This window comes from Leptopilina heterotoma, unplaced genomic scaffold (assembly GCF_015476425.1).
Source record: "Leptopilina heterotoma isolate Lh14 unplaced genomic scaffold, ASM1547642v1 Lhet_215, whole genome shotgun sequence".
Lineage (NCBI taxonomy): Eukaryota > Metazoa > Arthropoda > Insecta > Hymenoptera > Figitidae > Leptopilina > Leptopilina heterotoma.
Window position 1 is genome coordinate 1 of NW_025110933.1, and position 13,933 is coordinate 13,933.

General features: G+C 30.1%; 1 protein-coding gene across 1 annotated transcript in view; it reads left to right on the forward strand.

The window, feature by feature from the left end:
* The first annotated feature begins 13,839 nt into the window (after positions 1-13,839).
* The window catches only part of LOC122501805 (probable tubulin polyglutamylase TTLL2), a 517,344-nt gene continuing 517,250 nt past the window's right edge, over positions 13,840-13,933 (forward strand). The window contains exon 1 of the mRNA XM_043611553.1: positions 13,840-13,896. Within this exon, the coding sequence (XP_043467488.1) occupies positions 13,862-13,896 (35 nt within the window). The 5' untranslated portion in view covers positions 13,840-13,861. The remainder of the gene's footprint in view (positions 13,897-13,933) is intronic.

Sequence of the window (13,933 nt, forward strand, 5' to 3'; positions counted from 1 at the left end):
GAAAAAAAGGTTAAAGTAGGTGACAGTAAAAAATAGCAACATAATTCATAATAGCACATAAGCATTTGTAAAAAAAAAATAGAAAATCAGAAAAAGATTAAAGAATTTGATAATAAACACCAAGCAAAAGATAAATATGTTAAAGTTTACATAAATCCTGTGTAAAAAAAACTGAAACTAAATAAACAGTTCAAAGAATCAGCAAAACTAAAAAACAAATACTCTTCTACAATCCTATAAGTAGAAAAATACAATGTAAAATTAACAAAAGGATATTATGTTTTGTGAGGTATGTTTCCCTTAAAAATAATAGAAAAAGTGAATAACAAAAATTCTCAAGTGTTTTGTTTTATAGACTTTAACACTTTAAACGTAGGAAAAAGCTACTTCTTTTTTTGTGTAGTTGCAATTTTTGCAGACCTTTGCAATGCGTTGCTAGAAGTGAACAAAGACTTATATGATAAAATGTAAATAAGAAAAATAATGAAAATTCTTAAGCCTTTTTTCTATGACTTTAGGTAAACAAAAAATAAACTTATAATTAAAAAGTTAATAAAACTTGAAAAAGTCGTTATAAAATATCAAAAGCTACGTTCTTTTTTGTGTAGTTGCAAATTTTGCAGGACCTTTGCAATGCGTTGCCTAGAAGTTAACAAAGACTGATATGATAAAAATGTAAATCAAAGAAAAAATGAATATTCTTAGGCCTTTTTTCTATGACTTTAGGTAAACAAAAATTAAAAAAATTCCTTAGCCTTTTTTCTATGACTTTAGGTAAACAAAAAATAAACTTTATAATTTAAAAAATGAAATAAAACTTGAAAAAATCGTAGAAAAATATCAAAAGCTACTTCTTTTTGATGACAGTTGCAAATTTTCGCATGGCCTTTGGCATGCGTGGCCTAGAAGTCAACCTTAAATTTCTAGGTGGATGAGGATAGCTCGTTCTAGGAGCCGGTAATGGCCGCGGGGTGGCTTGGTGCTGGTATTGGCTGCGGTGCTACTCTGGTGGCTGGTATTGGCCGCGGTGCTGCTCTGGTGCTGGTATTGGCTGCGGTGCTACTCTTGGTGCTGGTATTGGCCGCGGTTGCTGCTCTTGGTACCGGTGCTGCACGTCGTAGAGCTTGCAGCATCGGATTAGCATGCCGCGGAATATGAGCAATTCGTCTAATATGCCGTGGTTCTGGAATTGGTCCCTCAAGTGTGGAATGAAATCTTCACGTGGTGGCATTAGATCTCCTTCAATATTTTCCAATGCATTTATGAATTCTATTTGACGAGGTTGTGAAGTCATCATTCGTGACCTAGTACTGGTACGGATCCCATGGGGCTGGATAACCTTCAGAATCATATATGAATGGAATTCTTACTGGCTGGAAAGGTTCAACTCCTATCAAAATCGAGTGGGATATTGACTTGTTCATGATCTGGCTGGAAAGGTTCAACTTGATTTAAATCGAGTGGGACATTGACTTGGTTCATGATCTGGCTGGAAAGGTTCAACTCGATTTAAATCGAGTGGGACATTGACTTGTTCTCATCTGGCTGGAAAGGTTCAACTCCTATCAAATCGAGTGGGATATTGACTTGTTCATGATCTGGCTGGAAAGGTTCAACTCCTATCAAATCGAGTGGTACGTCAAGATTTGGATCCAACCTCTTTTTGAAGTTGTAGAATTTCCATTTCAAGATTATGGATCTCATCTTCTAATTTCAATATGCAACTATTAGATGGTGTACTCTTATTTTCAATAATTCCATGTTTTTCTTCTATTTCAACATCATTAAAATTTTTCTTTGTTATCTCTCCTGCTACTTCTTTTGGTGGCAAGTCCCATCCACTCATCTCTTTTTTAGTGCCTCCAGGTTCATTTGGATCATACTGAACATACTCCATAGCCTCAAGTGTTTCCAGTGTTTCTTTCAATTTATCCTAAAAAATGTTATTCTTTAATAATAAATATATTATGGTTTTTGCTAAATTTTAAAAGAAATTTTATTAAAATTTTATATATATAATGAGGTGGCAGGTTATGTTTCCATTATTAGAAAATAATTAATAAAACAATTAAAAGTTAATTAAAATTGTTTGGAAAAGAGTCAATGCAAAAGATTAAGAAATAATGAGATGTCAGGTTATGTTTCAATTATTTAGAAAATAATTAATTACTGGGATTTAAAGTTAATTAAGATTGTTTGGAAAAGAGTCAAAGCAAAAGATTAAGAAATAATGAAATGTCAGGTTATGTTTCAATTATTTAGAAAATAATTAATTACTGGGATTTAAAGTTAATTAAGATTGTTTGGAAAGATTCAAAGCAAAGATTAAGAAATAATGAGATGTCAGGTTATGTTTCAATTATTTAGAAAATAATTAATTACTGGGATTTAAAGTTAATTAAGATTGTTTGGAAAAGAGTCAAAGCAAAGATTAAGAAATAATGAAATGTCAGGTTATGTTTCAATTATTTAGAAAATAATTAATTACTGGGATTTAAAGTTAATTAAGATTGTTTGGAAAAGATTCAAAGCAAAGATTAAGAAAGTTCTGAGGTGGCAGGTTATGTTTTTTTTATTATTTAGAAAATAATTATTAAAACAATTAAAAGTAATTAAAATTGTTTGGAAAAGAGTCAAAGCAAAAGATTAAGAAATAATGAGGTGTCAGGTTATGTTTTTTTTATTATTTAGAAAATAATTATTAAAACAATTAAAAGTTAATTAAAATTGTTTGGAAAAGAGTCAAAGCAAAAGATTAAGAAATAATGAAATGTCAGGTTATGTTTCAATTATTTAGAAAATAATTAATTACTGGGATTTAAAGTTAATTAAGATTGTTTGGAAAAGAGTCAAGCAAAAGATTAAGAAATAATGAAATGTCAGGTTATGTTTCAATTATTTAGAAAATAATTAATTACTGGGATTTAAAGTTAATTAAGATTGTTTGGAAAAGATTCAAAGCAAAGATTAAGAAATTCTGAGGTGGCAGGTTATGTTTTTTTTATTATTTAGAAAATAATAATTAAAACAATTAAAATTTAATTAAAATTGTTTGGAAAAGAGTCAAAGCAAAAGATTAAGAAATAATGAGATGTCAGGTTATATTTCAATTATTTAGAAAATAATTAATTACTGGGATTTAAAGTTAATTAAGATTGTTTGGAAAAGAGTCAAAGCAAAAGATTAAGAAATAATGAAATGTCAGGTTATGTTTCAATTATTTAGAAAATAATTAATTAATTACTGGGATTTAAAGTTAATTAAGATTGTTTGGAAAAGAGTCAAAACAAAAGATTAAGAAATAATGAAATGTCAGGTTATGTTTCAATTATTTAGAAAATAATTAATTAATTACTGGGATTTAAAGTAAAACTAAATATACTTACAAAATCTCGATACTGTCCTTGATGTTGACAGTCAACATTATTGCAAATGCAGAACTTAGGCTTATTTGAATCCTATTAAAGAAATCAGTATTGTTTAATATAAAACAGCATATCCAGCACAATAAGCAGTTAACTAATAATAAAAATAATAACAAATATTACTCACCATTATAAATATTAAATATTAATGATACGTAGCACGATGTATTCGACTTTCAATTACTTTGTTTGTGTTAGGAGTAAATATGGCGGCTCAGGGGTGACACTATAGAATGATTCCCCACATGTTTAACAATTTTTAAATATTTTATTTAAAGTCTTTATTGTTCAAGTTTTTCTTATTAATATATAGAGAAATTATTTTAAAATACTTTTACATAATAAAAAATACTTTTGTACACATATAAAAATTAATTTAATATATTATATAGTATAAAACTTTGAAATTCGCGCCGCGTAGGAAGGTATTATAAAAAGGAGGAAATCACAAACGTGGATTTCTCAAATAAAATAAAAATAAATAATTCTAACTTATTAAAATTATTAACTATATCCATATTATTGAACATTTATAATAAAAGTTTATAAATTTAATATTTTAATTAAAAATTTCATGTTATCATTTAATTTTATTCTCGATGAGAGAATTAACCAATAGAGAGACACCATTCTCTTGGAGCAGACGTAACAACGATTTAAATATATCGAAATGATATTTGAAATTCTATTGAATTCAAAACGCTTATTTCTAGTTTGAAGTAATATTTTCACTTATTTTTATTATAAATTATTTACATTTAATAAAATAATGATAATAGTAATAATAATATTAATAAATAAGAAATTATTTAAATTTACCTTACTTAATGAAATAAATAGTTTTAAGAATAAAACAATATTAATTATAAACAACTGATTATTTTTTATAAACAATAAATAATGATAATAGTAATAATAATATTAATAAATAAGAAATTATTTAAATTTACCTTACTTAATGAAATAAATAGTTTTAAGAATAAAAAAATATTAATTATAAACAACTGATTATTTTTTATAAACAATAAATAATGATAATAGTAATAATAATATTAATAAATAAGAAATTATTTAAATTTACCTTACTTAATGAAATAAATAGTTTTAAGAATAAAAAAAATTAATTATAAACAACTGATTATTTTTTATAAACAATAAATAATGATAATAGTAATAATTAGAGGTGTGCAAAAAGCTCGAAAAGCCGAGCTGAGCCGGGCCGCAATTTTTTCGAGTCGAGCCGAGCCCGAGCCGGGCTCGATGTATCGGGTACCCGAAATTTTCGAGTACCCGAAACATTCGGGTACCCGAATTTACTCGAGTACTCGAATATTTCGGGTACTCGAATGAATTCGGGTAACCGAAATTTTCAAGTACTCGATTTAATTCGAGCTTTTAAATTAAAAAAATTTTTTTTTTGAAAAAAAAAAATTTAATTAAAAATTAATGTAGAAAATTTTGGATTTTCTCAAGGGCTCGAATCAAATCGAGTACTCGAAAATTTCGAGTACCCGAAAGTTTCGGGTACCCGAAAAATTCGAGTACCCGAAATTATTCGAGCTTTTTATAAAGCTCGGCTCGGCCCGAGCTCGGCTCGAGCTCGAACTGAATAGGCTCGGCTCGGCTCGAAAAATGAAAAGCTCGAAATACCCGCTCGAGCTTTGGGTTTCGAGCTTTTTGCACACCTCTAGTAATAATAATATTAATAAATAAGAAATTATTTAAATTTACCTTACTTAATGAAATAAATAGTTTTAAGAATAAAAAAATATTAATTATAAACAACTGATTATTTTTTATAAACAATAAATAATGATAATAGTTAATATTTTATATATAATAAATATTTATAAATAATATTTTATGAAAAAAAATTAAACTTACTTTCATTAATAAAAATTAAGTGACGCCATTTATTTGGATAACACTCAAACCATATCAACACTCGGTCGGTAAGGTTGAACACCCCTTTTAACCCACTTGAAAGTTTAAAAATTTAAATTTCCCGCCAAGAGGGTTTGGAATTCGCTAGTGGCGCTATCTATCGGTTGATCGTTGAACCCTGTCGGTAAAACAGAGCGCCCCTTTTAACCCACTTAAAACTATGAAAATAAAAATTTAAATTACCCGCCAAACTGGTTAGAATTTGCTGGTGGCGCCATCTAGCGGTGGCAGCCGGAACTTAAAAAAATCGGTCGGTAAAACAGATAACCCTTTCTAAGCCACTTGACAGTTTAAAAATAAAAATTTAAATATCCCGCCATAGGGGTTTGAATTCGCAGGTGGCGCCATCTCTCGGCACAACACTCAAACCGCACTCTGTCGGTAAAACAAAATGGCGGCTCACTGTTTAAGCAGTTTGAATTTTTCAAATAAATTTTTAAATTTCCCGCCAAGCAAGTTTGAATTTGCTAGTGGCGCCATCTAGCGGTGGCAGCCGGCACTTAAAAAAATCGGTCGGTAAAACAGAAAACCCCTTCTAAGCCACTTGGAAGTTTGAAATTAAATTTTTAAATTTCCCGTCAAGGTGTTTAGAATTTGCAAGTAGCGCCATCTAGCGGTGGCAGCAGGAACTACACTCGGTCGGTAAAACAGAGAACCCCTTGTAAGCCACGCGAAAGTTTAAAATTAAATTTTAAAAATTCCCGCCAAGGGGTTTGGAATTTGTAAGTAGCGCCATCTAGCGGTGGCAGCAGGAACTACACTCGGTCGGTAAAACAGAGAACCCCTTGTAAGCTACTCGAAAGTTTAAAATTAGATTTTTAAATTTCCCGCCAAGTGGTTTTGAATTTGTAAGTAGCGCCATCTAGCGGTGACAGCCGGAACTAACTAGGTCGGTAAGGTAGAGCACACCCTCACACCACTGATAATGTAGGAATCTACCTTACCGACCGAGGGTACTTAGCCGAGATCAGAACCTGGAGCAGTACCCCTATAGCTATACTACTCATTTAGAGAATTGTAGGCCACGTATTTTGGGGAAGTATGTATAATATATATTTCGAACCATTTAATAAATATATTTCATCGTTATTCTTGATTTTGAAATTAATTCAGACAGAGGCCCACAATTCCCCAATATTTTTAAAAATAATAAAAATGCAATTTTTTTGTAAAATTTAAATTTGTTTAGGTGAGTGATCATTATAAGAAACTGACTATGATATATGTTAGGTTATATCTCCTACTGACACAAAAAATTTGAAAAAAAAAATTTGTGTAAGATTTTGAGCTGAAAAAAAGTGTGCCTCATGGGTTTTTGAGTACACTGATGATGAATATGATGGTAAATTTCAAAAATTTAAAATGTTGGTTCCAATATGGCGGACTTTTTTTCAAAACTTCATCAGATTCAGTTAGAACTGGTTACTCGAAGGTTTTTGCAGTCAATGATTACGAATCTGATATTAGTTTTAAAAAATTTAAATTTTGGAATATATAAATTATTTTTGTTAGAAATTATAGCAATATAAAACGTGTTTTTAAATAATTCGTTTCAAATATAATAAGAATATTGAAATTAATAAGGGGCCGTACACATAATACGTCACGCGATTTTTGACCATTTTTAACCCCTCCCTCACCCTATGTCACACTTCGTCACAAATCTTGAACCCCCCCTCCCCCCTACGTCACGTCACATACGTAAAATTCACTGTAAATTTTATACATTGGACAATATATATGTATATTATATCTTACACTCTAAATTATTGAATCAGTTAAGAATATCTGATTTAGAAGCAAAAAATCAGTCACTAATTCAAATAGTAATATTTTTTTCTGACAATTAGTTGAAAATAACTGATGTTTCAATACAATTGTTTTTGATTGATTCAATTAGTCACGTTTAACTACCTACATAGCACCGAAACTTTCCTAAAAATTTACTAAAGATTTACTCGCAAGCTTCGAAATATTTAAATGCAAAGTTTAGTTAAAATTGTGTAAAGATTTAAATATCCCACTTCAATAAATGTTTAGCGGGAAACTTTTCCGAAAATTTAAGTTAAATTTTCAGGAAGATTTTCACGAAAGTATAGTCGAAAATGCAATTCAAATGTTCAGGAAAGTTTCAAGCTATATTTTTAAGAAAATTTGACGACAGACATTTATTGGAGTGAGAAATTTAAATCTTTACACAATTTTAAATTAAACTTTGCAAGTAAATTTTTTGACTTATGCAAGCAAATCTTTAATATACAATATTTAGAAAAATTTCAGTGTTTTGTGGATAATTTTTGTTATTTTTAACTGATTCAGAAGCAAAAAGTCAGTCACTGCTGATTGACAGTTAAAACCATGATTTTTAACTGATTCAAATTAAGAGAATATCCCGTGTAGAAATTTCGCTATGGTCCGGATCAGGGACTGATCGGGCCTTCCATATCAGGGAATGAAACACACGGCCCGATATGGCCCTGATCAGGAAATCCACATTTGATCGTCGCCCCGATCTGGCCCAGGTCGGGCCGTGTGTTTCATTCCCTAATATGGCCATAATAGGGATATTTCTACACGGGATATTATTTATCATATTATAAATAATATGCCAATAGATGTTAAACAGATACATAATAGATATTAAATAGTTCAAACCATTCTTAACTTGTTTTATTTAGAAAAAGTGACATTGTGACATATAATTTCTTATTATCTTTGAATTTAAAAGATCGTGACGTAACACATGAGTTCACCCCCCCCTCCCCTATGTCACACTTAATCACAGTTCTCAGACCCCCTCCCTCCCCCTAGCCGCGTGACGTATTATGTGTACGGCCCCTAATAATGAATAATGATAATACTAATTATATCGTTACATAATTTAGCTATACAAGTGTTTCTACAATTTCTCTTACAATTTTTTTTATACTGAATAACCTTATACTAATTTTGCTCCTATAGTACGACTTGAAATTAGAAGTACTCGCATTTGCCTGGACTAGCCGAATAAATTGGTTTTCTTACTAGAGGAGAAGGGAACTGAAGAAAACCTCTTCTGCGTACAACCGGTTTATCAAGGTTTATCTGATGTCATTTTGAAAAAATTTAAAATGGCTGATCTTTTTATTTGTTCTTAGCGTTACTCGGAACTAACGGCGATGAAGATGTAGAGAAAGAAAAAGATGAAGTTTTAGACAATTGTATTTGAGGTGGAAATGGTTTGCCAAGGCGAAATGTTCCTTTCACGAAAGATTTTGGACCAAACATTCCCACAAATATTAAAACGCCTTTGGAAATTTTTTTTACCCTTTCCAGACAGCCTTATAAATACAATTGCAGAGCAAACAAATTGATATGCAAGGAAAAAGAAAAGTAAACAAGAAGAAGTCTAAAAGCATAACGAAAGATAGCACAATGAAAAAAGGTGACTACGAATATCAAACGACATCTACAGGCTTGCAGCAGATCAAGTGGATGGACGAAAAGGTTGTTAACTAAAAGATCCTTCTTAGGTTTAACATGGAACATCGAAAACAGACTACAAACAAAGAAAAATGTAAAAAATAAAAAACAAAAAATACAAAAAAAAATAAAAACAAGAAAAATGGAAATAAAATATTGTCACGTCCTCGCCGTTAGAACTCGACACCAAAAACCTCCGAGTACCCAGTTTCAATCCAATTGAACGACTTTTTATTTCTTATGTCCGCCACATTGGATCGGATATTTTAAATTTTTCAAAACGACGTCAAATTCGTAATCAGCGACCCCAAAAACCCCCGAGTATCGAGTTTTAGTCCAATTGAACGAATTTTTATTTTTTATGTCCGCCATATTGGATCCGCCATTTCGAATTTTTTCAAAATTACCTCAAATTCATAATCAGCGACCCCAAAAACCCCCGAGTCCCAAGTTTTAGTACAATTGAAGGAATTTTTATTTTTTATGTCCGCCATATTGGATCCGCCATTTTGAATTTTTTCAAAATTACCTCAAATTCGTAATCAGCGACCCCAAAAACCCCCCAAGTACCGAGTTTTAATCCAATTAAACCACTTTTTATTTTTTATGTCCGCCATATTGGATTAGCCATCTTCAATTTTTTCAAAATGACCTCAGCTTCGTAATCGGCGACCCCAAAAACCGTTGCAGTGAAATAGTCACTTAATTAATCTTCTGTCGTTTCATTTGACGAATATAATTAAGAAATGGTGTACATGTATAAAAAACATTTACTAATTATCTGCCTACAATGAAATTTTAACATATTTTAAATACACGTTTCGTTTGCAGTTATAGTAAGATTTTAATTCAGAAAACGGTAACCTTTTTTTAATCCCAAGCCTAATCAAAATTTTAATCATTATTAGCTGTATAAAATTTTTTTAAATATGTAAATTTTAAGAATAAATAATTATTAAATTTTCATAAAAAATTATTTATTTCTTTACAGTAAGTGTCAAAAATGGTTACACAATTTATAGGGTTTTTCAAAACTCATTGGAAAAAAATTTTAATATTTATAGTTGCAGAATGGCTTAAATGATGTCTTTTGTTAAAAAAAACAGTATGCTAAAGATAAATTGAAATAAATAAAAATAAATCGTTGCGCAAAGACTTTAAACCTTAGAATTTTTGAAAAGTTAAGTTTTTGATAAAAAAAATATTCTAAACATAGTTCTCTTCTTTTTTTAAACAAATTTAACAAAAGAATAACCAGGTCACAAACAGAAAAGCAAAAGTTAATTTAAGTGGTAGAAGATGACATAAAAAGAATTCCAAATTCAAAAAAAAACTTTAACTATGCTTATTAATTGCGGAAGTAAAAAATGAGATGTGTAAAATAAGTAAGTTTAAAAGTAGGAACAGTCGTTTCAATTTATAAAATGATTAAAAAATAAATATAGAATAAGAAATCAAATCATTTTTCATACACTAAAAAAAATTAATAAGAGTAATATTAGGTACTAAATTTGAACTTTCAATATATGAAAATGAATTTTACTTGAAAAGGGATCGATTAACAAATTCTGCAACTCTGAATTAAAAAAAAATTTTTTTGAACACCCCAATTACACATGTTAAACATTGAAATTAACCTATTCTTTTATTATAATACCTAATAATAACACAGGACCACAAAGGGAAATTGAGGTGGACATGTTCCTAGCATAGGTGGCCTTTATGTTTTTGGGGTCGCTGATTACGATGCCGGTGTCCGTATGACCCCATCACGTCAGCATCAAGGTCAACTCAAGGTCAAATACCTCATTTTGCAATATTTAATTATTTTGACCCCGGATTCGGAAAGAGCGGAAAATTTTACGTCCGAATACGTTTTGACCATTTTTATAAACCAACCTTTCAAAGTCAATTGAAGGTCATCTTGGTCCGGTGTTGGAAAAATGAAATATTTCGAATTAAGGTTTTTGACCTTGATGCTGACGTAATGAAGTCATATGGTCACCTGAATCGTAATCAGCGACCCCAAAAACATAAAAAACAATTTGTTTTAAAATCCATTCCTAGCTGAATTTCCGGACAAGAAAATGAAATTAATATTTGACCTTCTAGATGACGTCCAATTGACCTTGAAAGGTTGGTTTATAAAAATGGTCAAAACGTATTCGGACGTAAAATTTTCATTACGTCAGCATCAAGGTCAAAAACCTTAATTCGAAATATTTCATTTTTCCAACACCGGACCAAGATGACCTTCAATTGACCTTGAAAGGTTGGTTTATAAAAATGGTCAAAACGTATTCGGACGTAAAATTTTCCGCTCTTTCCGAATCCGGGGTCAAAATAATTAACTATTGCAAAATGAGGTATGTGACCTTGATGCTGACGTGATAGGGTCATACGGACACCGGCATCGTAATCAACGACCCCAAAAATATAAAAGCCACCTATGCTTAGAACATGTCCACCTCAATTTCCCTTTGTCGTTCAGTGTAATTCAATTGCAAAAATTAAGTTCCTATTAAAAAGCAGTAAAACTTTTCTGTCAGGTCAATTAAGAATAAAGAAAAAATAAATACAGTTTGAGGTTATGTTTTCTAATTCGAATGGAGAGAAATTAATAATATGCTTGATCCATCAATTGTTGAATAAGACATTCAGATATTAAAAATTCCTTTATAAATAAGTGTATTAATTAAAGAATTAACAAGAAATTTATACTACAATATTAATTTATATTTAAATTTAATACAATTACAAATATATAAATACTTAGAATCCCTTACTATTATAGTTTTTAAATGCTACAATATTACATTAAAAATAAAAACAAACACCGTTGACACTTTATGCAACAAAAATTTGAGGTTATGTTGCATTCTAGCGGAAAATGTTCGCGCCATGCAAGGCGCTAGAAGACGTCGGCGAGATAAACTGCCATGCAAATTCCAGTGGTGGCACTAAAAAACTAGATTAAAAATATTGACAATTGTTTAAGTTATGCGTGCTAATTTCAAAAAACGTGTTTTGAGAAACACGCGTTTAAGGTACTACTACACTTTAGAATTTAAAAAAATTTAATTTTTTTTGTATTCTTTAACTCCTTATGACTTCAGAAAACACCTCCTAAAGTATTTATAACCAATTGTAAAAAATAAAAGTAAATTTTTCAAAAAATATTCAATTAATGTAAAAAGTTATTGACAAATTAAGTAAGTCTTTAAGGGGATGGTGGGGTCCAGCTTTTTGTCACGACCAGTAGAAACATTGGTGCTAATATATGTAACAGTGTCTGAAATAAAAAAAATGGTGGGGTTTCAATTTGCAAAAGAATTTTAGGTAATTTATGGATGGCCTCTAACGATACATATAAGTTTAAACGCCTTTTTCTCAAAATAACGTTTTCTCAAATTGCGGACAGTTTATCTCTGAATCTACTGAACCGATATTAATAAATGATAACTCGTTTTGTTTGTTAGCATGTCCTGTGCGACAATTTACCAGGAAATGGTCAAAAAGTTTTAAAAAAACATTTTTGCAGACTAGAAAAATACTGAAAAACATAGTGTATTTTTAAACAAATTATTGAAACATCTGCTATTTTTTTATTTTTGTCGATTTTTCATTATTGGTGGTAGATTTCTATGCTAGACACCTTCCTTTTTATAAAGCAATTTGGATTTTTTGTTTCCGATTTGTTAATCTTGAGATAAACTGTCCGCAATTGGACAACTAACTTTTTGGAGTTTCGATCTGAATGCTGTCTGCAGATTATGATATTAAATAAAAATTAAAAACAAACCATTATTTTTATTCTCCAAATATGTACTAATATAGGCAAAAAAGTTTTTTAAATATTTATAATAAAAGACCTAAGAAATTTTTTTTTTTAATTTGGTCTTTTAAGAGCCTTCTAAAGTGTAGTAGTACCTTAAAGTTTTGAAATACAAACAACATACCTATGAAAAAATGAAACATTTTACTATTTAAATTTTTTTACCAATAATCTGTAATTAAAGCATCATATAGACGTCCTTCTGTATTTGTATCATTATCATCTGAGCAGTTTCTGCCCAACAGGTAGCCATCCGACGCAGGTAGTCGTTGCGGAACGGCCCGGCCGCGGCCGTTGATCGCAAGCCACGAAGCCTCACTACCGTAATATATTACGATACCATTGGTATTATTATTATTATTAAATTAATATGATTACTATTATTATTACTTTACTTTAAAATAAATTTTTAAATCAAAGTAGAGAACTTCAACAATTTAAATAAGCCGCTAAAATATTGTTTCCAAGAGAATTAATAGATGGAAGCATTTCTCACAAGAAATGTGAATCATATTCGTAATCAGCGGCCCTAAAAACTACGAGAAACCAGTTTTAAGTGAATCTACTAAGTTGTAAAAAAAAGTGCACTTGCTGTATGTTATTTATGAAATTCAACTTTGAACGCCATTTTTAATCCGCCAATATTTTTTTAATTTTTATGTCACTATATTTTAGGTTCAACATTTTTGACGCCATATCATTTCGTTTTTATACTAAAAATTTCTGCCAAAGTTCAGGTCAAACTGTTGAACATTTGGTCCTTACTACATTCTTGGCACTATTAACCCAGTTGAAAATCCCTGTGTAAAAATACGTACAATATCATTTTGTAAAAATCAACTGCACAGCCCTCAGAGTTTAAATATAGTTTTGTTTGAAGTGAAGAAAAACTGATTCAAGAAAATATATATGAACATGTATAAGTTCCACAATAAACAAATTTTTCAGAAATGATCAAGTGCGATTTTATGTAAAATTTCAATGTTCCAATTTCTGAAAATGATCACGTACGACATCATGTATATTTTAAGCACATGATCGTGTACATGAAAATATACTTAATATTGAACAAAGTTTTCCATTGGAAACCGTAAAAACATATTTTCAACTAACAAAATATATATAGTTTATTAATAGAATACCAAGAGGGAACTCAATCTGCCGAAAAGACAATCTGGTGCGCCAATTGAAGTACATGAAAAAAATATACGGTTCGGCATATGATTTCAGGTATCTATCTTGTATCTATAATTTTAAACTAAAATTT